General features: G+C 43.6%; 2 protein-coding genes across 4 annotated transcripts in view; one reads left to right on the forward strand and one right to left on the reverse strand.

Moving 5' to 3' along the window:
• Positions 1 to 27,070, reverse strand: part of fhit (fragile histidine triad diadenosine triphosphatase) — a 244,010-nt gene that overhangs the window by 159,535 nt on the left and 57,405 nt on the right. The window contains exon 3 of the mRNA XM_030373703.1: positions 3,725 to 3,832. Within this exon, the coding sequence (XP_030229563.1) occupies positions 3,725 to 3,830 (106 nt within the window). The 5' untranslated portion in view covers positions 3,831 to 3,832. The remainder of the gene's footprint in view (positions 1 to 3,724; positions 3,833 to 27,070) is intronic.
• On the forward strand, positions 12,022 to 17,074 carry LOC115556593 (uncharacterized). Of its 3 annotated transcripts, none has more exons than XM_030373701.1 (9): positions 12,022 to 12,214; positions 13,135 to 13,248; positions 13,418 to 14,074; positions 14,175 to 14,354; positions 14,560 to 14,626; positions 14,706 to 14,760; positions 16,033 to 16,264; positions 16,375 to 16,524; positions 16,691 to 17,074. In XM_030373701.1, exons 4-9 carry the CDS (start codon positions 14,195 to 14,197, stop codon positions 16,945 to 16,947), a joined length of 921 nt encoding a protein of 306 aa, XP_030229561.1. In that variant the 5' UTR covers positions 12,022 to 12,214; positions 13,135 to 13,248; positions 13,418 to 14,074; positions 14,175 to 14,194; the 3' UTR covers positions 16,948 to 17,074. The 3 variants fall into 3 exon arrangements, with proteins under 3 accessions (XP_030229561.1, XP_030229562.1, XP_030229560.1); XM_030373702.1 differs by having other exon boundaries at positions 13,418 to 13,744; XM_030373700.1 differs by having other exon boundaries at positions 13,418 to 14,354.

A 27,070-nucleotide genomic window follows, 5' to 3' on the forward strand; every position in this document is an offset into this window, starting at 1 on the left:
TGTATAAGTGTTTGTGTGTGCATGATTGGTGTGTGTGTGTGTGAGTGAGTGACTGCCAAAGACTTGCACAAATTTGATTGGAGAAAAATTAGGTAAAAGCTCCGAAGACCCGAGGCATCGGTTAGTTTACACAACACACAATCGCACTGTAAGCGATGCCCTGGATTGTGTGACGCAACAGGATCCATGATGTTCATGTGTCTACTCGTGTTGAGTTTGAAGCTCAACGAGGACCCCGGGGAGAGAGGATTGGGGAGGATTGGGGGAGACAGAGAGGACAAACAAAAGGCCTGCTGGTGTCACACATGGACCACAGGAACGACTTTAAAGTAATGCTTCTAAGATGAGGATTTTCATATCTACACCCCAACTGACCCTAGAATACAGATAGGAATAGTTTGCAGTCTAGATGCAATCCCAGCTCGTTAACCAACTATCAATCCTCCTTTTGTACAAACAAGCAGCACAAATCGATCTGGAATATTCTATCCTGCAATATAAAAAACTCCATATTCTTCCGTTAAAAAACATTTACAATGCATTATTCTGGCACTGTTTTCTTTTTATTATTTAAATATTTATTTGTTATTCAACGGTTTTACTGTACATTTTATTTATTGTTATAGTTATAGGTATCCTAATAATAATATTAAATAAATGATAAACATTTTTCCATGGATCATTCTCTACTTATTTAATAAGCCTTTGTTCAAATCATCTCTGCATCTAGAGACAGCTCTTCCCCTCTCCAACTGAAATATTTTATGTAGCTTGCCTTTGTATCGCAACGGTTACCAAGAAATGTTGCACATAGGGACCCTCTTCCAACTCCAGTTGCTGACTCCTTTAGGATGTACTTTATGCACAGGAAAACCGCCTAGGCAGAGTAAACAGGTTACGGTCAATTTCAACAACATACTCGTCATCAATCTACTATTATATTAACATTGGCCACTAAGAAAAGGTGACTGAGAACTAAACCAACCCGAAGCATTTGGTGAAAACCGATGTCATTAGAATTATGTAGAGCAATGGATAATGGCCCGTCAGGTCCCACTCGGTCTACCTGGTACGAGCTGGGACCTGACTGGGATCACACCTTCTTTTACAGGCAGCTTCAAATCGTCAAGGTACTAAATATTAAGTTCTTATTAGATCAAACAACAAAGACGCCTTCTGTTGAGTCCAAAGTGCGTTGAAAGAATATATAGCAGGTCTGAAATGTAAACACACTCTTGTAGTGGAGTGTATTTATCGCTGGGTGGGAACGGGGCCCGTGAACAGAATAAAACCCTGCATCAGGAAACCGGCCGAAGCCAGTTCTGGTGTCATGGCGTGGAGCCCTGGGCCAATCACCTCGGACCAGAAGTATTTTCTGTGACCCACCATCTGAATCATTCAGGCAGAGTCCATTCAGGCAGAGCGTGGTTCAACTTCGAAAGGCAAACTTTGCAGTCAGTACTAACCCTAACCCCAACCACTCAGCACCGCACTGTAACAGTGGAGTAACACTAGCTTGAACTGTAAACCTTGAACTAAGCCTTACAGTACCAGCAAGCAAAAACACCCGTAGTCCGTCATTACTTGTACGTTTCCGGCACAAGCTCAATGTGGAAATCGATGGCTTGATGTCTTGATGTAAACTGTCCGTCCAACATCCAATCAAATTCAAGCGGCAACTCACAGAAACAACACAGCAGTGTGTGTAGACCAGGGGTCAACAACCTTTTTGAACCGGAGATCTACTTCATGGGTACTGAGTCATACGAAGGGCACCCAGTTTGATACACTTCTGAAATAACAAATTTGCTCAGTTTGCCTTTAGTTATATATTATTATTAATGATACTAATCTAAGTGAAGACACTGATCATGTTAATGATTTCTCACAATAATTATCAGCAATGACTTAAAAAGGTGGGAATGAGTTGTTCAAGAATGAGTTGTGCTATTTTTAGAACAGGCCTGCGGGCACCTCATATGTTCCTTGCGGACGACCTGGTGGCCGCGGGATCTGTGTTGGTGACCCCTGGTGTAGACCATCATGAGGGGAGATTCAGGAAGAAGAAGTTCTGAAGGAACACACCACAGAATTGTATGAAGAAGTGAAAGCTTGACTGGATACAAAAACAACAGGAACATGATTCAGAACTGGAAGGAGTATTGGTGTGGCGCAGCATATGGTCTTCACTGCAGCTCTCTACCTCGTGTTAGGATTGCTGGCGTCTCTGTTTCCTCATATCTCCCACGACTTTCAATGTGGTGTAACTCATAACACAAATAAATATTTTAAAACAAACGACTTTTGGTGGAAATACCAAAGCAATTATTTCAGTATTAGGTTGACAATATCCCTAACTCACTAAAAGAGTAAAAAGTGATTTCGTCCAAAATAGGACACGAATACAACAGCAAATTAATTATCTCTTGTGTCAGAAATTGCATGCATGTTTTTGATAGTAGAAGTATTTAAGGGAAATTTTGGCCCTTATTAGTTAATGAATCCTCTTCCTTGGTGGATGTAAATCCTTGAGAGAAGAAGCTAAAACCAAAACTAACACTAATAATGTGGTACACCAAAAAATAAACACGGAATAAAAGGCTCCAAGTGCCGTTAATTCAAACAGACATTTGTGGAGTTTATTTCCTGGAGCCACGAAGCAGACAGCCATGCGTGGGCTTGGCCTGCTGCTGAGTGGGAGACAGTGATTTAGGAAGGAAACATGTTCTGAACAGATGTCAGGGGCTGGAGGAGGACCGCCATCACACTCCTTCTCAATCTGCCTTTCACCAAACTGACCATCAATCACTCTGGCTCCGAACATACATCGGGACTTAGTGGTTACCTGAAACATGGCACCGGCTTTGAAATGTCTCATGGATTCTGTCTCGAAGCCGTGACATCAGGTTACAGACATCATGCTGATGTGTGCCAAATATACAGAAGGGCCAGTCTTAATGTCGGTCTCCTGGAACCATAATGTGTTGAGAATTCTCCCTCACAGTTAATCTCAACCCGATGCCGCCAAAGCACTTGAGAAAGTTAAGCTCAGACAAGACCTGATTATCATTCAGCAAAGAGGAACAGGCACATTATTTAAGCACATCAGCAGGGAAAATCATGCAGATTAATGCACAATTTCTAGTCTTTTTTCTCTCATGGCTCGAGAAACAACAGGCTCACGAATCCACTCAGTGCTACTGGGATCCATTTAAAGTGCAGCATTACTTTCAAAGTATAAAAAAGGACCAAAGTTAACACACACACACACGTGTCTCTGGTCCCTGGTATCATGGTCAGATTCACATTTGTGTCATATTCTATCGAGTAACACCGGGGTATAAATCACAAGTCCGGTTTTCAAAAAACAACATAAGTGGGTGGAGCTCCAGGGTGTTTCAATTTTCAAATGCTGCAAATGATTTGTGTCAACTTTTTGTGTAGCCGATTACGTCAACGCCACGTCCCAGCCCTGGTGAGTATCACCATTATCATCACTGATGAAGTTCATAACATGGTCAGGTTCACCATTATCATCACTAATGCTTGGCCATTGTTGCCTGGCAACAACGGCGTCTGACAGAAACGCTAAACAAGCACAGAGCTGTTTATTTCAGAGACGTGTTTGCTTACCTTTTCTGGAGTACGACCCAGTCATTAGGACAGAACCACTGACTGAGGCCAGGTGGTCCACCGACCCTCGAGCTCCCAGACTAAAGGATACGACCAGGCACCACAGGCTTCCTGTTGACCAGCGCGAAGGAGAGCTCCGTCTGCAGGAACACGGCGGAGACCTTGATCACGTGCTGTCCGAACCGCAGAGTGGCCATGTCTGGGGGAAGGAGACAGGGGAAGGAGGAAGCATTACGTTCACTTTGGTCAGAAAGAACAAGCATCACACACACACAGCACAAGGTCAGGCAAGGAAAGAGATAGTGAAGATTCTGAGAACCTTTTGAGCTGCAGAAGGTGTGAGCCTCACTAATTAGTCAGGCCATTTTCTTTAACTGCATTCATTGACAACAAACAGAACATGTTCAGAGTACGGCTCTTTTGATTGGTAGATAAATCTCAAACCATTGTTAGGAGCCACCAAAGCAGAAGGCTAAGAGAAATCCACTCTGAGATTATTTTGAAAATATTTCAGTGTAAAGCACAGATTGATCTAAAACCATTTTGTGGATGGGGGAATTCCCTTTCAAATAATAATGGTAATGCTATATATGGAACATTCGTTCATAGCATTTTATAAATACTTACATAACTTTGGTTATATAATTCCATCTTTTGAATGTATATAGTTGACTGCTTTGTTTTCAATATGCACATTTGAGGAGCAAAGCCACCTGAAGCAAAGGTAACTTCGTGAAAAGTGAAAGGAAAATAAATTAAAAAGTGGGAGCAAATGAATAAAGAATGATCTAATATCGAAGTTTGCTGAACATTCCCATGTAAGGTAGTTCTGACAAGTGCCCCCCCCCCCCCCCCCCCCCCGAACAGCAATTCCTTCATTACTTTTAAAATATGTAAATAATTATATATTAGATCAGCTATGATCATTCCAGTGCCCAAGAAAAGAAACATAAAATGTCTTAATGATAATAGGCCTGTTGCACTTACTTCTGTTGTTATGAAGGTACTTAGTCTGTAGGTACTTGACGTACATCACGCTAGACCCTCACCAATTTGCCTACAGGGCTAATAGGGGAGTGGACGATGCAGTTTCACTTTGCATGCATTTCATTCTGCAACATCTGAACACTAAGTCCACCTATGCCCGTGTACTGTTCATTGATTTTAGCTCGGCTTTTAATACCATCATTCCTGTCAAACTGTACAACTTTCTCCTGGCCGCAGGAGTTAATGCTCTACTTTGTCAGTGGATCTAAGGGTGCACTCACACTAGGCCATTTGGCCGTGGCCGTGGACGTTTTCACCCCTAACCGTGCTCAAATCTGCCAGCGTGAGTGTGGCCAGTCTGGCCAGGCCAGGCTTGGCCACTTGGGAGAGGTGTGCTGCTACGGTACGGGCCGCCACGGTACAGACGCTAATGAGCCAACACGCGCACACGCACGGCTACGCAACCTGAGCTGGATGACGTATAGTCCATGCGACGACCATGGACATAATAAAGGCGACGAGCCTTGTTTCCCATTAAACGGTAAACATGGCGTCAAGCGGTTCAACTGTTGGTCCCATAGAGAAGTCGAGTGTCTGTTAGCCATTTGGGCAGACGATAAGCAACAGACTCAGCAAAGTGCGAACTGTGTTCTCTGTGTTGTTGTCCATTTTTTTTAAATATCTGACTGGCGGCAGACTTTATTAAGGTCCATGCAGCGGACGCTGATGGACTGATGGTGATGACGTGTTACGACGTGATGACCTATGTACAAGAGTCTACCGTGGCCAGGCCACAGTTGCGACGGCCAACGGCCACGGCCAGATGGCCTAGTGTGAGTGCAGGCCAGAGAACAATGGGGCCAGTTGAGTACAGTTAGGTGTGAAAACGGCCAACGGCAACGGCCAGATGGCCTAGTGTGAGTGCACCCTTAAACTTCCAGTCCAGTAGAAAACTGTGTGTTAAAATCCAGAATAATGTGTCATCACCAAGGGTTCTGAACAATGGCACCCCACAAGGGTGGGTCTTGTCACCTCTACTATTTTCTCTTTACACTAACAATTGTACATCAAATTCTGCATCTGTCAAAATGCTAAAGTTTGCAGATGACACCACTGTCATAGGCCTCAGATCTGATGGGGAGGAATCTACCTACCGGAGTGAGGTTGAACAGCTGGTGCAGTGGTGTGAAGACAATAACCTGATCCTAAATACAACCAAAAACAAAGAACTCATAATTGACTATAGGAAAAAGGCCCATCTCCATTAATGGCCAAGTTGTGGAGTGGGTCTCCTCCTTCCGTTTCTTAGGCACCACTATCCACAAGTCCCCATCATGGAAGCCGAAGATCAGTCTTATTATTTCCAAATCCCATCAGAGATTATACTTCCTCCATCAGCTGAGGAAATTTGGGGGAAGTCAGGCAGGCATGACCCATTTTTATCGTGCAGTCATCAAAAGTGTGCTCACCTTCTTTATCCTGGTCTGGTATGGTAGTGCTACCAGCCAGGACAAACAACAGCTTGAGAGGGTAGTACTCTAAAATCATTGGCTGTAGTCTGCCTACCATAGGCTCGCACTATGACACCAGAATTTCCAGGAAAGCTAGGAAGATCATCTCTGACCCCTCTCATCCAGCACACCGCTTATTTACACTCTTACCATCAGGGAGGAGGTACAGAAGCATCACAAGTAAAACATCACGCAAGTACCTATCTACAAGCTATACGCCACTTGAACAAGCACTAAGCACTTTACGGTCTTCATGGTCTACATCACTTGCAGTTTTTGCAGTACTGTACTTTACTGCTGTAATTCTCTGCGAACCATGCATTGTGTGTTTATGTGTGTTAAGTGTTGTACTCCTTGTTATTTATATGCCGTTTTTGGCTTTTTGTCTTGTTATGTTGTGTTGTTATTGTTGCTGTGTGATACATGTGAGCATACCAAAACACATTCCTATCAACTGTATTTTCTATATTGTCGAAATGGCTATAATAAACTTGAACTTGATTATGGTATTATTTTGGCACAAATATTTAGATATTGTATAATATTAAAATAATATTTCCTTATTTTGAGGAGAACAAATGCATGCATTAATAAAACACCTCTTACAAGATATTGAGCGCACACACATTTTTCTCTGTCCCTCTCACCCATGCCACACTTCCCAGAGACATTCCCATGGCTTTGAGGCCAAACATGATGAAATTCCCCTCAGAACTTTATTACCCGACGAGGAAGTTGTAGATGGCCAAGCTGAATAAAGAATCGGTGTGACCGCATGGAATGAGAAGGTAAAGGTGAGAACGAGACAGCATTGGGGCCGTGTGTCGTGCTACGAGGCTAGCTTTGATGGGGAGAAGCCTCACACCAATCTGAGCTCCCCTTTCATTTGAAAAGAACATGCAATGGACCGAATAACTTCTGAAAAATATTTTCTCATGTAACACACAACAATGGTTAGCCAATACTTCAAGCTGCAATACTCCAAATGTGTTAGAATTTCCTCCCACTAATTACTACACTCAAGACACTTCAAGATTATGGGCCCTATTTGAACGGTCTTAAACGTGAGAAGCGCAAAACGCGAAACGGAAGTAGCTTTGTGGGCGGATCTCTGGCGCTGTTGCTATTATACAGACGGATAAATTACTCTTGCGCCCAACGGAAATCTAAAATTGGGTTGGATATTTGCAGCCTACTGGCTGCAAATATCCACTATACCGTGACATGCATAGACACATGCAGATGCAGTCGCCATGCACAGAAATTACTTCCTGCCTCTGACTTCCGCTCCTCTCCTGTGGAAACTACGATCCCCCTGCAGCTTACAGCATTTAGCGCCCTCTGCTGTCCCATTCCGGCATTGACAACAAATAGAAAAATACCCAAGACTAGGCAAAGTGGAAAATATGGAGTGCATCGCCGCGTATTAAGGAGCTTGCAGAGACTTCTACCCTCAGCTCTGTCTCCTATCACCATGGAGCTGTTTAATGCACAATCCCTCACAAATAAATCCCTCCTCATAAATGACCATATTATAGAGAAAAGGCTTGACTTCATGTGCCTAACTGAAACCTGGCATAAACCAGCGGACTACTACGTGCTCAATGAAGCATGCCCACCTGGATACAACTACATGGAGAAAGCCCGCAGCTCTGGTCGTGGTGGTGGACTGGCCATCATACACCGGGCGGAACTAAAACTATCTCCTCTGCAAATGCCTGACCTTTCCTCTATGGAATGTCTGGCCTTCAAATGCAAACATCCATACCCCATGACAGTGCTTCTCATTTACCGTCCTCCAAAGCCAAACTCATCTTTTATACCAGAGATAAGTGATCTGCTGACCTCACTCTGCAGTATCTCAACAAACATTGTCATTGTTGGTGATCTTAATATCCATGTCGACAACCCCTCCTGTCTGTTTGCAGCAGATTTCCTGAATGTGCTTGAGTGTCTTGGCCTGCAGCAGCATGTTGAGGTCCCTACTCACACCAAGGTGCACACTCTGGATCTGGTCATTACTGACACTGCCCTAATAAATAACATACAGGTCTACGATCTTGGTGTATCTGACCACAAGGTGGTCTCAATGGCCTTTACTTTTATGCTGCCAACCACTACACTTAGGCGTCAAATGTCTTTTCGCAACTGGAAAAAAATTGACGCAGCCACTATGAGCATGGATCTCCAGCTCATCACCTGCCCAGCATCTGCCTCAGCGGATGAATTAGTGGAGATCTATAATACCTCACTGAGCAGTGTTTTTGATCTCCATGCCCCGGTCAAATCACGTATTGTTAATTTCTCACGGTCTGCTCCATGGTTCACTCATGAACTGAGGAAAATGAAAACAGCTGGGCGTGTCTTGGAACGGCGATGCAGGCACTCTGGGCTCACAGTCCATAAGCTGGCCTTCCGTGAGCATCAAAAGGCATACTCAAATTCCCTTAAAGATGCTCGCTCACAGTTCTACTCCAGCCTAATATATGAAAACCCTGGAAACTCTAAACAGCTTTTTTCCACCATAAAGCATCTCCTGAAACCACAACCATCCTCCTCAACTGAAGCTACAGAAGAGCAATGTAACAGCTTCATCGACTTTTTTAGATCAAAGGTCGACAGCATTCGCTCTGAGATGTCCAGCTCTCCATCTCTGCTTCCCTCTGACGCCAACACCCTATCTGCAAGTGTGTTGTCTCCCCTGCATCTTGCTGAGGTTCAGGAGAGCCATGTTGAGGAAATCATCAGGAAAATGAAACCCTGTACCTGTACCCTGGACCCCATTCCCACTGCTCTGCTCAAGTCACACATCCCCACTCTCAGTCCTCTCATCACCAAAATTGTCAACCTTTCCCTTCAGTCAGGCTGTGTCTCGCCGGCTCTCAAGGTCGCTGTCATCCGTCCCCTTCTCAAGAAGCCCACCCTGGACCCGGAGGTCCTAGCCAACTACCGGCCTATCTCCTACCTTGCCTTCCTGTCCAAAGTGCTAGAGAAGGTAGTTGCTTCTCAACTTCAGGACCACCTCAAACACAACAACCTGTTTGAAAAATTCCAGTCAGGATTCCGTTCAGCCCACAGCACTGAAACCGCCTTGCTCAGGGTGACGAATGACCTGCTGATGACAGCCGATGCAGGATCACCCTCACTCCTCATCCTCCTGGATCTGACTGCTGCATTCGACACAGTGGATCACACAATCCTCCTAGAGCGCCTCCACACCACCATTGGACTGTCAGGCTCTGCACTCAAGTGGTTCCAGTCATATCTATCTGGCAGAACTGAGTATGTCTCACTGGGAAGATGCAATTCCAGACAGCTCCCTGTCTCCTGTGGTGTTCCACAAGGGTCTGTCCTCGGTCCCATCCTCTTCATTATCTACATGCTCCCCCTCGGCTGTGTTGTCAGCAGACATGGGATGTCCTTCCACTGCTATGCCGATGACACACAGCTGTACATCAAAACTGCCCCAAACCCCTCTGCTGCCATGTCATGTCTCACTGCCTGTCTTGGGGAGATAAAGGCATGGATGAGAAACAACTTTCTCCAGCTAAACAGCAGCAAAACCGAGGCCCTTCTTGTTGGCACTCCACACCAAGTTCAGTCATCCTCCATAACTCATCTCACTTTCGACAGTCAGGTCATACCCCTCTCCACCACAGTAACAAATCTAGGAGTTAGGTTTGACCCTCACCTCACCTTCAACGATCATATAAAGCATCTGTGCAAAATCTCCTTCTACCATCTCAAAAACATCGCCAAGCTCCGCCCCACTTTAACCCTGCCAGATGCTGAGAAGCTCGTCCACGCCTTCATCTCCTCAAGACTGGACTACTGCAATTCACTGTTCACTGGGATCACTGGCAGGAACATCCAAAAGCTGCAGTACATCCAGAACAGCGCTGCCAGGATCCTGATGAGAGTCAGGAAATACAACCATATAACCCCCATTTTACACTCACTGCACTGGCTCCCTGTCTCATCCCGCGTCAACTACAAAGTCCTCCTACTCACCTACCAATGCATAAACGGTCATGCCCCCCCTTACCTGCAAGAACTCATCACTCCCCAAACATCAACCCGCCCCCTCAGATCCAATAACAGTCTGTCCCTGCAGATCCCAAACACCAGGCTACGCACCATGGGCGACCGGGCCTTCGCTGCTGCAGCCCCTCGACTGTGGAACAGCCTCCCGGACCACTTAAAGGGATAGTTCACCGGTGGGAATATGAAGGTTTTATGAATTAAATAATTCAATGTATTATAAATGTGAAAAATAAATTGAAATTGGTTCATCCTAGCCTGAAAAAAGGCAGAAAGAGTGTTTTCATGGTCTCTCTGGCTCAAAGTGAGAAAACCTCCAACTACCACAGTGCATTGCGCTCGCTGCCCCGCCCACCTGTTTCCGTTTAAAAGGGGGAAGGACCCATGCGAGCAAACAAACTTTATTCACAAAGTTATTCACGAACCGTCGTTGACTAGTTTTGACTCGTTTTTCCAAAAGCAATCATGCCCAGTGGTTGTTTGGTACCCGGTTGCACCGAAAAGTGTGTAAGAAAAGAGTGTAAGTTTTCACGGTTTGCCAGTGAAAGACGCTCAGCGTTGCAAACTATGGCTGCGGGCGATAAACAACCCCAGAGTTGGAGAAGACACCGGGAAGGAAATTCCTCCTCCTCCCTCATCCTCATCGTCATCCGCTTATCCGGGGTCGGGTCGCGGGGGGAGCAGCTCAAGCAGGGGGCCCCAGACTTCCCTTTCCCGGGCCACATTGACCAGCTCTGACGGGGGGATCCCGAGGCGTTCCCAGGCCAGTGTTGAGATATAATCTCTCCACCTAGTCCTGGGTCTTCCCCGAGGTCTCCTCCCCACTGGACGTGCCTGAAACACCTCCCAAGGAAGGCGCCCAGTGGGCATCCTCACCAGATGCCCGAACCACCTCAGCTGACTCCTTTCTAAGTAAAGGAGCAGCGGCTCTAATCCGAGTTCCTCACGGATGGCTGAGCTTCTCACCCTATCCCTAAGGGAGACGCCAGCCACCCTTCTGAGAAAACTCATCTCGGCCGCTTGTACCCGCGATCTCGTCCTTTCGGTCATCCCCCAGCCCTCATGACCATAGGTGAGGATAGGAACGAAGATCGACCGGTAGATCGAGAGCTTTGCCTTGCGGCTCAGCTCTCTTTTCGTTACAACGGTGCGGTAAAGCGAACGCAATACCGCCCCCGCTGCTCCGATTCTCCGGCCAATCTCACGCTCCATAGTACCCTCACTCGCGAACAAGACCCCGAGGTACTTGAACTCCTTCACCTGGGCTAAGGACTCATTTCCTACCCGGAGTAAGCAATCCACCGGTTTCCTGCTAAGAGTCATGGCCTCAGATTTAGCGGTGCTGATCCTCATCCCAGCCGCTTCACACTCGGCCGCCAGCCGATCCAGTGAGTGCTGAAGGTCACAGGCCGATGATCCAATGAGGACCACATCATCTGCAAAAAGCAGTGACGAGATCCTCAGACCACGGAACTGCAACCCCTCCCCACCACGACTACGCCTCGATATCCTGTCCATGTATATCACAAACAGGATTGGTGACAAGGCGCAGCCCTGGCGGAGACCAGCACCCACTGAGAACGAAACTGACTGGCTGCCGAGAACACGAACACAGCTCTCGCTTTGGGAGTACAAAGATTGGATGGCCCTGAGGATAGACCCCCTTACCCCATACTCCCGCAGCACCTCCCACAGTTTCTCCCGGGGGACCCGGTCATACGCCTTCTCCAGATCCACAAAACACATGTAGACCGGATGGGCATACTCCCAGGCCCCCTCCAGGATCCTTGCGAGAGTGAAGAGCTGGTCCGTAGTTCCACGTCCGGGGCGAAAACCGCATTGGGAAGGAAATTATAAAAGGAAAAACGATATGCAGTCTCCATTTCAAACTGGAGGATTTTGATGGAAGACTTTTCGGCAAGATAAGGTCCGCACTCAAACCAACTGCTGTTCCGTGCGTCTTCGCTGTGGGCCCGTGCCCAGATGACGAACAGGCCGGGGCTTCTAATGCACCTCCCGCAGCGAAACGCAGTCGCCTACAGGTAAGACTGTCGTAATATTCTACTATATTTCTGTGCTGCTACTAGTGAGCACTTCAGTTTACTGCTAGAGCTCACTAGCAGTGAAAAGGGTCCTATGTTCCCCGTGCCGTTTGCGACTCCCGGAGCTCTTAGTATATAATATAATTTGTATAATAATATCACGGCCAAAGGCTCTGCGCATCCGGTTGGCCGTAGCGCGGGGAACTCTCGTAGGGATTGGGCTTCTCGGGGTTTGTTTACCGGCGTATGAAAAGACTGCGTCAGGTTCTCCGACGTCTCCCTCTTCCACAAAGGTAAACACATGCAATGGTAGTTTTCTCGGCCGGTATTTGGCAGTAATGGTAGAAAAACTAACATATCGGGGAACATAGGACCCTTTTTGGGAAAAGCGGTCCTTTGTTCGCCAGTCTCATACAAAGAGGGGAACATAGGACCCGGGGAACATAGGACCCGGGATCATAGATACGCTCCCTCGGCTGCTACCCGGGTCTCTGTGTGCTTAGCTTAGCTTAGCATACTGTCGATTTCGCTATGGACGCCGGGGATGAGTTTTGAACGAGCATTGCCCGTTGCCTTGCGCTAGGTATGTAGTATGTACTGTTGTGCCCACTGCACAACAAATTGCCGGCATGAGTTACCACTGAAATCAATGGGTCAGTGGGTGAGATCGGTCGTCAAGATGGTGGCGCAAAGCTACAGTGACGTCACGTGACCCAAAAGAATAGCAGCTATCGGGGCAAATTGCTAAAATAGTTCAAAAACAAAGTAAAGCAGGAAAAAAGCCTTTTCAGTGAGTGATATAATCGAACATTATACTAGGAAGCAAATGCATATTGAGCAGTTTTATTCTTGTCCCTACATTCAATTTTTGTGTGTGTGGTACCAAAAACATGACAAACTAAATGCCTGTGTCATTACAGAACGCTGATAGTGGTCATGGCGCATTGACTCTCTCTGCATCCTCCAACCCGCTGAAGACCTTCCCTTTGACATCCACACCAGTGAAAACCTTTCCCTCGGACCAAGGACTATCGGTAAGATTCTGAAAAGGCTACTTTACAAATGATCTAAATGAAATATTTTGCCAAAATATATTACTTACACAAGATAACACTTTCTAACTTTCAACTAATCATTCTAAAGGAATAATATTTATATAATTGGTCATCTTTACAATTAAAAATAAACCTCTTTGTTTTGCAGACATCGTGCCCCGACACACCTGGGACCCTTGATTCAAGTTTTAGCACTGTGGGTGAAGCAGACGAAAACTACCAGCCCAACACAACTGTCACCCCCACGTCAACGTCTTCATCAGAAGATGAAGGCATCAATGACTGGCACGGAAAGAAGATCATTGTGAATGAGTCCTGCTTGATGTCACTTTTCAAATTTTGCCAGATGTGCGGCAAGCCTCTGTCATCAAAAACTGTCTTTGACTGTGGGGCGCAAAGGAAGGTGACGTGGACATGTCTTGCTGGACATTCCGGGACATGGAGATCATCGCCTGAAGTGAGGGGAATGGCAGAGGTGAACCTCCTCGCAGCGGCAGCTGTTCAGTTCAGGGGTGGCACGTACACTGAACTGTCAGACTGGTGCAAGACCATGAATGTCCAAATGATCGCCAAGACTACATTTTATGAGATGCAGAAGGCTTACTTGCACCCTGCCATTGAAGACCTATATCAACAACAGAGAAAATAAATCATGGCCATAGTGTACCTAGAACAGGAGGATGGGAAGAAGCTACACTTGTCAGGGGATGGCCGGTGTGACACCCCAGGTTTCAGTGCCAAAAACTGCCATTACACCTTCATGTTGGACGACACCAAGGAGATTATTCACACAGAACTGCTGCAGGTAAATAAAAGATTAACACTGGAAAATAAAAATATATGTTATTATTGCTGCTGTGAAAATTATTATTCAATTCAAGTAAGTATTCAACTTTATTCTACAGAAGCCGGCAGCTCTGTTGCCATGGAACCACTCGGTTTCAAAAGGGGCATGAAGGAGATCATGGGTGATGGCTTAGATATTGAGGTGATGACCACGGACCGCTCAACATCTATACGCACGATCATGAGGGAAGAATTCCCCAATGTTCAGCATGAGTTTGACATCTGGCATACAGCGAAAGGTATGTATTTTTTGCCTTCCCTGTACACACACAACGAAACCTCCCCCATTCTCCAGCCCTCCCCATTCACAAATCATGTCCAGAGCTTTGCAGCACAGAGTGATTTATATATTGCAGATAAAAGGATGGGATTTGGCTGTACTTTACAAAAAAATACAACAAATGTTGTGAGGGGACCGAACTTATGTTACATTTATTCTTTCAGGTTTGAGGAAGAAGATACAGAGGAAAGGAGAAATTAAAGGGAACGAAATTCTTGCTGCATGGAGCAGGTCAGTGTTGGTTTGTAAAGTGCCAAGCTTTTCATTGTTTTGTAAGTTTCTAAATTACTAATTTTCTTTTCTTTCACAGGTCAATCATAAACCACATGTGGTTTACCTGTGCAACAAGCAAGGGTGATGCAGAGGTAAGGAATCAAAGGCTTTGTTCATCTGTTTTTTAGAGACCAAAAATATATAGGGCCCTATTTTAACGGTCTGAAACGCAAGTGGGAAGCGCAAAGCGCAAGTAGCTTTGTGGGCGGTTCTACGGCGCTATCGCTATTTTACAGGCGGATAAATGACACTTGCGTCGCGGCGCAAGTGTCAAAAGGGTTGGTCTGAAGCAGCCTAGTTACCTGTAGGTGTGGTTTGGGCGTAACGTCCAACAAACCAATGAGAGTGCCAGCTCCCATCCCTTTTAAGAGCCATGAGCGCATTTGAATCGGACGAGTTTATATTTTGACAGCGCGTCTGCAGTCTCCGATGAGACAGATGCACATGAATTTCAAACTGCAAATGGCTCAGTTTATTGCCAAATAATGTGGCCTAATTCAGACATGGAATAAGGGGTTTTCATCCACAACTTCAGAAATACTGAGTCCTCAAATACATTTCGGCAAAGAAAACGTATATGATATAACATATGATATGCGGTAACTGTGGTTCTATTTAATGATATACGCAATACATTATAAACATTGTTTCTTATCAGTATTGTATGCTATCCTAATATGCATGTGTCCCTGCGGTAATAGACATTGCCATTGATTGTATTATGCGTTACGTGTTTAGTTTGCGTGTGTTTAAACAGAGCACACACGCGCACCCGCATTCATTCATTCTTTTTAACACTCACTCGCGGTAAAACAATGTTTTTCACGATCAAATACTCATCAATCCTAAAAGTTATGGGCATGTAGGCCTACACGATGTCACATAAGAAAATATGTGTTTGCTGTACGGTGTTTGCAGATGCATTGATTTAAAAGTACAACTTATTACCGCTGCATCAGCTGTTCTTTCCCAAATAATTTACCAAGAATGTGCGGCTAGGTAGATGGGAGAAGCAAAGTGTATGCGCGAGGTGCACAAGCAATCCGTATGCATCGCATGCGCATGTATGCATGCGCCCTTAAAATAGCATCTGAACAACGCGCCACTGACTTTAAACCAGGTATTTCCTGGTCAGTAGCGCAATGGTATTCAGAAACGGCAAAATACCGTTTGCGCCAGAACACGCCTCCTCCTTCCGCCGAACCGCCACTTGGGGCGCATGATCAATCCCTAATTTACCGGCGAGTGGCGGTGGTGGGAAAAGAACGCTCTGCGCCAGTTGTAAACTAGCAACGACACATGCGTCAGTGACTAAGTCACTTAGTCTTAGTCTTATTATTGTAAATAATACTTGTTTCATACAGATACTGAAATGCAGATGGCAGTCCATTCTACACCACGTGTGTAATGAGCATGAATGGACAGAGGATGATGGACAAACAAACCGGTGTGGACATCATCCTCTAACAGCCCAGGAGCAAAGCAAGCGCCAATGGATGAAGAGGGAGTCTTCAGCGTTTGAAAATCTCGAATCGCTGGTAAATGACAAAAGGCTTTTGAAAGACCTGGAACAGATGGCCCTGTTCAAACACACTGGTGAGTTTATAATAGTTCTCCTTATAAGCTTGAATACTTTACAAAATCACTCCGTAATGATCATGTTTTCATTCTCATATTCTTTTCCCTTTTTATTTTATTGCATACAGGCCCGCTGGAGATCTTTCACAGTGCAATGCTCAAGTACCTCCCAAAAAGGCAGGGATTCTCTTTCCAGGGAATGAGAGAAAGGGGTCATCTTGCATGTTTGGAGCACAATGAAAACATTGTCAAAAGAAAGCAGGCCACAACCAAGACAGGTGTGTAGTAAAAGTGGCTCAATGAAGAATCAAGAATATAATTTTCACAGCTTACACGGTTTGCAGATTTAGCTGAATAATTCGGGTATTTCATTTGAAAAAAGTACAGCATCTCAAATGTTGCCTTTATAGTCTTATCTATAATTATTTGTAATTTATTTTGCAGGACAACCACGCTTCAACCAAGTGTTTTGCAGGAGATCCAAGCAGTGGGTCGTGAAGCAGATTTTTATTCCACACACCACCCAGTTCATTGACACACTTGTCACAAGTGTCATAACCAGAAGACGAAACCCAACGATTCTATATAAGGTTTCAACATCCTCACTTGCCCTGCCCCAGCCTGCGCTGCCACCTAACATTGCACCAGTGCCAAAACCACCAAAGGAGGCGGCAGTGGCTGAATTAAAAAGGCGCTTCTGAGAGGGACATCTGACCTATTTTATCTATTTAAACGTATCTTTTATAAAACATTTGTTTTCAATCTTATCTTTGTAAATATTGGATCATTTTCCTTTGTGAATAAAATCTTATTGTTTTTACTACCTTACCTTGGACTCCTGTATAAACCCATGTTCACCATAACAAACTTCACTGCAATAATTATTTAAATTTCTGTCATTACATTTTTTGTTGCAAAGTAGGTTCAACATACAGCCATCATGTATGAATGTAGCAAGAATAGATTTATAATTATTTTAGGTATCATTTGTATATTACTGTACATCAAACATTTGCTAATTACAGTATTTCAGCATATCAAGTAGGCTATATGTAAACCTTTTCTCCCCAGTTGAAATAAGTGTTCATCTTATACAGCAGGCCTACTTTAGTGTAACATCATTTGGTATAGTAAACAAATCACAACAACCAACATGAATTTGAAGTTTTATTCATAAAATATAAACTATATACAAAAACAAAACGTATGGTGAGTTTGCTAAATATCACAGCTCATCTTGGGCATCTACCGTCTCCTGGTAGCCACGGTACTGCCCATCTTGTGTTGGGTAATTAGCCCTGATGGCCTGGACAACACACGCTGGCAAAACAAGGCGATTGCCTCTCCCAAGTCTCTCACCTTGCAGTATCCACTCCAGGAAATGCCGGTAAGATGTTAGCCTATACTGTCAAAGAAAGAAAGAACAAAATTAGCAAAGCAAGATAAATTATGCCTTGAGTAGCCTACAGCATTACACAGACTTGAAGCTAACGTAACGTAGCCTATGCTCTGCCAATAAGGTCGGCTACTTTCGGATAACTACATTGTAACGTTCCCCGTGACTCAAAACTATTGTAGCCAATGTGTTAGTAAACAAACACTTACTCTGTGCTCAGACGTCCGTTTCTCCCGGCGGGCTTTGGCTGGCGTTTCCAGTTGACTTTCTGGGTATGGAAATAAGTGTCCAATACCCAACGGTTCAGATGAGGCGTAAAGCCTGGGTGAGATGTTACACACACGGCCCCTTCCTCGCCAGATTCAGCCATTTCATCGCGAAGAAACTGGCATGGCTGAAATTCGCTGCAGCACAGGGACTCTTTGTGAGTCTCCATAGGTGAACAGAGCAAACAGGTACACCACCAGTTCACTCCGGCGCGATCCGGCTCCTCGGCAACAGGCAAGGCTTGTTCAGCTGCAGCCGCAGCAGCCTCCTCCTCTATTCTTCTCAGTTCTTCCTCGCTGTATTCTGGCTCATACAAATAGCCCTGAATATTACAATGCAGCAATATATTTTCAAACTCAGCTGTTGCTTCTGCCATGGTCAGAGGTTTGTGTCGGTCTCCCGTCCCTCTCATTCCCCCTCAGTACGCGAGCTGAGCGTGCAAGCGTGCAAGCTCCAGCCCCCTCTCATTCCTTATTGGTGGGAACATTTCCGGCAAACTTGCCACCAAAAGTGTGTTGTAGTCCTCGGCCCATCTAGCGGGAAGAGAGGTTTCTCCCGAAATGACGTCAAACGCGTCATTTGACGTCATTTCGGGAGAAAATTTGATGAGAAAAAATGGGCGAAGGGGAGACTGGTTTAGACTGATATTTTTTTATATATTAATTTACATTACAATAGCGATTTTATAATGATAGAACTCCGGTTCTAAATGGGTGAACTATCCCTTTAAGGGCAACACAAACACTAGCCTGTTTTAAGACTGGCCTAAAAACCTTTTTATTCATAAAGGCATTTCCTACTTTTTAAAAATTGTATACTAGCACTCTGAGATTCTGCTAGAATGAAGAGTGCTCAACAAATAAAATGAATTATTATTATTATTATTATTATTATTATTATTATGGTGTGTTCCTGAATCCTCGGACGCAAGCCTTCCGAGTTGCACTTTTGACGTCATTTCCGGTCTCGGAGCATTTAAGCATTCCTGTTCGTCTTTGTGATTGTGTCATGAAATTGGCTAGTCGTTGTTTATTGTTAGCTACATTAGCCTCTTTAGCAAACCAGCCCGAAAACAAACAACATGACTTTACATTGTATTGCAGGCACAGTAAGACCATGTAATGTATAAATCGGTGACCGGAATAAAGTTGCAATGTAATCAAGTGTGTAAAAGCATTTAAAATTGACATTTAAATGACCAACGTGGTACAAATACAAAGAAAATAAATCTCCTCACGGGCACAGCCATTTTATTGAGAGCTTCAATACTGCTCTCGGTCTACTCTCAGAATTCCGAAAGATGAAGACAAATAGGGGGCGTGCTTCCGAGAAATGCCGCAAGAAAGCTGGGAGATCTTCGACTTTCGACTCGGAAGTCTGGCTTCCGAGGATTGAGGAACACACCATGGATACCCGTAGGTGTGTTTTGGGCGTAACATGCAACACTGAGTCGTCATGTAAATTTTGGCCAAGAGAACTTAACATATATACTGTATATATGCGGTCCTGTGGTTGCAACTGTGGGTCTATTAAATTATATGCGGCAATACATTAACAAACATCGTATATCTTTCTTACCAGAGAGGTATACATTAGCGTTATCAACTTGTGTTGATAATATATGCATATGTCCCCCCCATTAATAAACATTGCCATGGACTGTATTATGCGTTACGTGTTTAGTTTGTGTGTGTTTAAACAGACACACGCACACCGAGCATCATTCGCATTCATTCATTCTTTTAAACACTCACTCGCTGTAAAACTATGTTTCCTCACGATCAAAATACTCATCAATCCTAAAATGTATGGGCTTGTACACGATGTCCGTGTCAAGAAAATATGTGTTTGCTGTACTGTGTTTGCGGATGCATTGTTTTAAAAGTACAGCTTATTACTGCTGTATCACCTGTTCTTTCCCAAATAATTTAACAAACGTTATCATTTACCCTAAAACAAGATTTTGTTTTGGAAGGCTGGGATATACTTTGCTCAAGTTTATTATTGTTATTATTAGCCTATTATTATTACTATTATTATTTTAGCCTACTACATTCATGCAGTTTCATTCATGCAAGCCCTATGGAGAAAATATGTTTCCACAATGTTATTTCAATAAAGTTTCCCACATATGAACAATCTTTGACATCATAATATTTCAATTAGGCTAATTGTTTGCATGTTTGTGCTGTGTATAGCCTACATGTGTGTGAACTTGAACAGGTTTTCTTCGGTCAGTTGCTGCAACTGCTTTATCGATCTGTCAGATAGCACCATGAATCATTTGCGCCGGAACACGGCTCTGCTTTTTCGCCGACACGCCACTCAGGGCGCAAGTTCAGTGGTGCGAGTTTGCCAGGCGGGGGAAAATCAGCTTTGCGCCGGGTGCAAACTAGCAAAGATACATGCGTCGTTGTAGAATGTAAATTGCACAGGGTGCAAGATAGGGCCCTATTATTGTGCAAGATCCCTTCTAAAAATAGGGAGACAGCTCTTCTCCAGGGGCGGACTGGCCATCGGGTGGTTCAGGAGATTTCCCGAAAGGCTAGACGGTTTCGGGCCGAGCCGGCCGGCCGTAATTTCTCCTTTTTTATTATTATTATTATTTTTAAGAAAATAAAAAATAATAAAGTGACTTGGGCTGGCCTGCTGGATATTCGCAAACATGCCAAACAGAGCTCTTGAATGGCTGTAAAACGGGGCCTATGTACTTCAATTTAGAGGGGGGATCACTTTTAAACACAGTATATCGGGGCAAAGCATATGACAGGTGCACTAGCGGGCATGTTTGGCAATGTAATAATGACTTAAACTCCTAAACTCATTAATATAGCATTACATTAATTGTTTTTCATTTCTTTGTCTTTAATTTTGTTAATTCCTTTGTATTTAAAGGGTAACTGTTACTCCTAAATGATAAAAAAAAAAAAAATAAATTAAGAGAATATCCACTATTCCCTTTAATGTATTGGCCTGCTAAATTAGAATTATTTGTTACTTGTCATTTACATGCAGATATAGCTCTACAGTCATTACAAGCAGATTCAGGGTCCAGCAAAGGGGAAGCTGAGATAGCTATACCCCGAGATGAGGGATTTCATTTTTTTTTTCATTTATATCGTTGTATTGCTTTGATTTGTATTTTCTTCCCAACTCAACAACCCCCGAGAAAAGCATCTAAGAAACCAATGATGGTATAAACAGAAAGTGTCTCACATGCTGTATCAAAGACAACTCTCTGTTCTGCTCAGTATGTTTTGCCTATGCAAAGCCATCTGCACTATTTTGAACCTTTTCAGCCTTGCTTTACCGAGGGTTGCTTATTTGCTTATAATATATTTGCCTGTGATCCTCACAAAATTCTAACCACACGAACATCCCAACATTAACATGTATTTGCAATGCAAATATCCACAGTTAAGGACTAGTTTTTCTTATTTTACACCGTGGGAAAATTCTACACATGCCATTCTCATGAAAGGCCTCTCCATTCCCAAAGTCCTGGGCCAGATTTTTGTCCCAGTCCAACCCTGCTCTTCACCATGAGATTTGGGGCTTGTTCCACACATTAGTTGGTTGTCAAATAAGACATGGTGGATCAGGAGCAAAAGGGCTGTGATATGTGGGGACAGAGGAAGAAACAGGGCTGTGAGAGGTGATTCACAAATCCACAGAAAATTAACACAATCGAATTTCGATAATCAATTAAAAGTAAAAAAAATTGCGGCTCACTGTTTATTTAATCACATAGTTGGTTCTTTTTTTTAGATAAAGCAGGATCATGTAAGACATCTCTGGTGACCTGCGACAGGCATTTTCTATTATTCATGACATTTTACCAAATGATGAATCTGGAGAAGATATCATTAGATTAATCAACAAAGAAAACAATCAGTTCAGCCCTATACAGTGTATACAAGCCATCCTTAATTTAGGATATACCAAAGCAATGTCCTGCTCTTGGAACCATATCATTGAAAGAAGGGTTTTTTTCTTGGGTCAGCATGTATATATTAACTTTTCCCCTTTAAGTAATTGCTCTAGTGCCCCAAACCAGTGCATAGCTTAGAGGCTTGAAATCCAATCTCGACAGAGCACAACAAAATATTAGGAAGCCCTGGCAGAAACAAACACAAACAGGTCTGTCTGATGGCGGCCTTGAGGCAGGGGGTCAGCCCATCGGTTAATAATCTGCTGCTTTGCAAACGCTCACATGAATGTTACTTAAATGACTTATCTATGAGAAACAACTCTTCCCCCTTCCTTGGACGGGGCGGGGGGATAGGGTATGCATGACTGGACATAATGGAGGTAAATGAAAGCTAGCTTGGTTTGCAACAACCCCACTCTGCATCACTAACAGAGAGATGCAGGGAGATGGAGAAGGAGGAGGAGAGAGAGCCAACACCGGCTGGGGTGCAGAGATAATCACGGTTCCCTGCACCTCTTCTGCTCCACCATACCACCCTCACTCCCCAGCTCCACTGCTCAGCTACGTCACACACTCAGTAACGTGATGAGAACGGCTGAGCCCAGGAGACGGAGAGGAACACGAGAGGTGTAGAGGGTTTGTAAGGGACGGGGTTGGCCCCGGGTGGACTTGGACCAACTCTCAGAAGACAATCTCAGACACACACACAAACACACTTTTCAATTAAAAAACTGAATCCTGCATTTAGACCATAGCACAGAGATGACCCAATTATTATGGACTTTAAAGAAGATTTTCTAGCATTGATTAAAGGTTACCACTTGAAAGAAAGTAAACATAGCCCTATCTTAGAGTTGATGGAAGCATCGTCACTCGATAATCAGAAGGTTGTTTTCGCTCAAGATAATAAGGAGCTTTTCTTGAGATCACCAAATAAAAATAAAATAAAAATAATATTAAATTAATTCACAAGCAAACAAGTGAAATATAAGTACAAAAATGTAACGGAAAAAGGAACCTAGGAATCACCAAGGAAGTTTGTATTGAAAACACAAGAATGATAGAGGTTTCAGGGCACCACCTCTGTGCATTAATCTGCGTACTAAAAGGAGAGAGTTCCAATGTCCTGGTGTCTAGGGGAGTCTCCCCTCCCTCCTAACGCCTGGACGCTACCAACGTCCACCTTACGTCTGAGTTAGTCTAGTGGAGGATCCCCTCACTCCCAACGGCTGAATCAGTCTAGTGGAGTCTCCCCTCACCACCAATGACCCTGCCAACCTCCACTAAGCGTCTGAGTCAGTGGAGTCTCCCCTCACTCCCAACGCCTTGACCCTACCAACGTCCACCATGACTTCAGCCATTTGGCTCAGAAGTTTCAACATATGCCCCTAATGCTGGGGCTGCCAGATTGAGATCATGCTGCGTCAATGTGTGGCGTCAGAGAATCCTGTGTCCCGGATTGGGAGGAGGGGCGTGTTTTCAAATCCTTGGGTTGCCATTTCGAGTCCGTAGTAGTGTCAGAAACCTGCCATAACACCAGCAGTAAGGAGAAACAATTATGAAGACAAGTGGCTGGAGCACTGTCCACACAACAGCAGCTCAACTCCTTCTCAGAAGTCCTTCTGAGTGCCGCCGGCATCTTCCACCAATGAGAACCAAGGCTTTGAAAATCATCACCGACAAAGTGGATGCATCTGAAGCTGGTGTATCTGAACCGGATCAGTAATTGGCTACATTGGTCGTCGTATGCTTGACATGAAAGAAATGTTTGACATTATCCTGCATAGTGTTGGCCTTTGAGGTAAGGTGATCATTAGGGCTGAATATTCATCACTTTCGGATATTTTGAGAAGACTGTAAGATACAATAAAAAAGTATCCAACCATAAATAATAATAATATAAACCAAACATCTACCTCGCTTTAGGCCTTGCTCCAAAGCCGCTAGCTAGCTTAAGCAATATGTCTGCTTAGCCTTTTAGAAGACTCCATCCATGCACAATAATTGCACGGCCAGAGTGCAGGGGCAGAGTGCAAGGGCAGAGTGAGCCACAATAGCCGGGAAGGTGGGGCGATGGACATGTGGTCCATCCAATCATTTTATTCTAGGTGAATGAAATGATTGGACTTCCTACCTGTCTTCTAATTACAGGCCTGCAAAAGCCAATGATTTTTTTTAAAGAGAATATCAACGAATAGGAAGAAAATGCTTCTCAAATAATTTGCCTACCCTAGCTTTAAAAGCCGTGGACTTGTTGGTGGTTAAGTAAAGACATTAGATTAGAGTGGCATGTGGTCTCAAGTCCAGTGTTTGGTCTCCTCCTAATAAAGGCAACAAAGTTTTTATTTACATTTACCAGCAGACTAATTCCATACAGTCCGTAAGAAGTGTAACATTTTCCACAAAGCTATGTGCTTGTTTTGAGGCATACAGTAAATGTTCATGCATTTAATACAGTGTCTTATAATCTATTCTGAATTATAGATATGGCCGGACAGAAATTGGTACCAACAACTTCCTGTAAAGTAACAGAATAAAGAAGCTATATGTAACTAATTAACTGAATCTTAACCACCAGGGTATGTCATCAGAGATTAAGGAAGCAACAATGCTATGCCAGTATGTTCTCCTGCGAAATGTAGTTCAGGGTCGGATGGCCTGTGTTTGCTTCCTTCTTTGTGATTCCATATCCCATTTCCACCCCCAGGGTTGCAAGTTATGAAACTTATTGGCATACAAACACAGCGTGCTGCAGAAATTGAAGCAAGCACACAGACTGGATCCACTGTGATTGTACTGGATTCTACCCAACCAAAGAAGGCCTCAACCTCTTTCAAAAAGCTCAATGACGGAGATACAGCTGAAATAGAGACAGCTTACAGCCTTAAATTAGTAGTACTCGTCTTCGCTTGTCATTGTCAAAATACAATTATCTCGGTGATCTCAAAATATAATATGGAGCTTGGTTCGTCGTGTGCTTTGGTTTGTTCAGTCTCCTCAGCATAGCGCCCTGTTGGAGCTTTAATGTTGGGCAGGAGGGACACAGACATCTCAGTCCAGCATTGGGCATTTGGACCGCAATACCTATTGTAAACGCTCAGTTTCAATGTTACATTTAATGCCTTTAAGATAAGTTCAGTTGACGTTGTTCTTTGAACACATAGGAATTGAATTGAATTACGACTGGCCATTTTATCGCTCTTTCACATCCAATGGTTGAGTAAACAACAGGAACTGGCACACATGGTTGATCTTGCAATAGGGCATAGAGCAGGGATGGGCAACTTTCATGATAAAGAGGGCCACATTTTTTATCATAACCATCGGAGGGCCACATCACTGCACACTTCAACTAAACGTGAGCTGAGAGAAGCTACATAATTTTGAATTTGGTAGATGATTTCCAGTATTCTGGTGCATTTTGGCGATGGCCACTACCTAAAAAATCGTCCAGAATCATAACCTATGTACGGTATGTTAATTGAACCAACATACATTCATTTCATGTTTTCCATGCTCAAACAGCCACATGAATGGTCAGTTTTTTTATCAGTGCAAAGGGCTCACATACATCATCATTCAATGAAGTCAAAAAACTGAAAAACAGTGGCCCAACATTAAGTGCAACAACTCAATGAACTCAAACCCAACAAACAGTTGTAGTAGTTGTAGTGGCGACTTAAGTGGATCTTTAATGACTGATATCGCTTCTAAGCAAACTAGACGCATGGGTTTGCCTTTGAATTCTATGAATTCTTCTCATCTTTCTTGAACGAGTTTTCTGTAACTCGATCTATTATTATTATTATTATAATTTTTTTTTTTTTTTTTTTTTTTTATAATTATGTGCGGGCTGAGTGGGCATGCGGGCCGCGGGCCGCATGCCCGCGGGTCGCGGGCCGCCAGTTGCCCATCCCTGGCATAGAGGATCAAAACGGTGTTATTTGTGTTTCCTCACAGGTAAATAGCATTTGATATGCACACCTTGAGCTGTGGAGTGTGGTGTGGGTGTGTTGGCTTACCACTCTCTAGGCCTAAGGGCAACCTCAATTACAGCTCACATTGGTGTAAATGACAGCCACACCTCTAATCTCAAATTGCTTTTTATGACCCAGATCCTATTCCAACAGGATCAACTGCATAGCCCTAGGTATAAACACATACCGATTAATGGAGCAAACGGCCATAGAACAAAGACAAACAAAGAAACATCCACCGTTTATAGATGTGTCACGTACCAGTGAGTAACCGTGACAATAAATATATTATTTGTGTATCATTTTTTTTAATGCTAGCTTTATGGTAAGTTCATGCAGTAATATACATTCTTATATAGCAATAGCATATGGCTTAGGGTTAATTTTAGGGTTATTCCTAGCCATATGAAGTAATGTATAAATGAATACATTAGTTACCATAAACACCATTAGTAAATTATTACTATACCATTTATTAACTGTTAATCAACAGTTAACTTTATGTAGTTTGTTTGTTGCTGCATAAGCTAATGTTAATTAATGGTTCATTAATGTACCCTTATTGTAAAACCAAAAGGACATGCACGATAATAATAGTGTTCTTAAACCACACTATTTGTTCAAAATTACAACTTTTACAAAAACAAACGTATCGTACAATGTTATGACACACAACATTAATTCAATCAAACAATAACCTTGTGGCCCAACACTGCAACCATACAATATGGTTTAAGTTGACAATACACTTTTGTTTTAAGTTGACAATACAAATGGTGGATAAATCTGTAATGCTGCTACCCTCTTAGAAATGTAAGCCAAACCCTGAAATAACTTCACTTTCATGAGGGAGTTATCAGGAAGCCTTTGCGTGTGGCACTATCAACTGTAGTGTACATATGTTGCCTTAATTATCACAGCTGATTATGATGCACTTCATGGTTTCAAATAACCTTTAAAACACAAATCCAAAAATACAAAGCTGCATTTTACTAGATCTCAGGGTCAGACATGTATGTTTACTCCCCATTAAGTTCTATCCCTCCACCAAGTAGAACAGGCTAATGGGCAAACAGAGAGGTTGGGGTCATGAAATGTTAATTTGATAGTGAGTAGTGTTAAAATATGCAAGATTTATTTTTGCGTAATTTGAAGGTTTAGTTTTACACTACTTTTGCATTGCATTCACACGCATCCCTACATAAGACTGAACAGCCAGAATGCAGGAAACCAATAGGCTCTTTTAGACTCTC

Source organism: Gadus morhua, chromosome 13, assembly GCF_902167405.1.
Source record: "Gadus morhua chromosome 13, gadMor3.0, whole genome shotgun sequence".
Lineage (NCBI taxonomy): Eukaryota > Metazoa > Chordata > Actinopteri > Gadiformes > Gadidae > Gadus > Gadus morhua.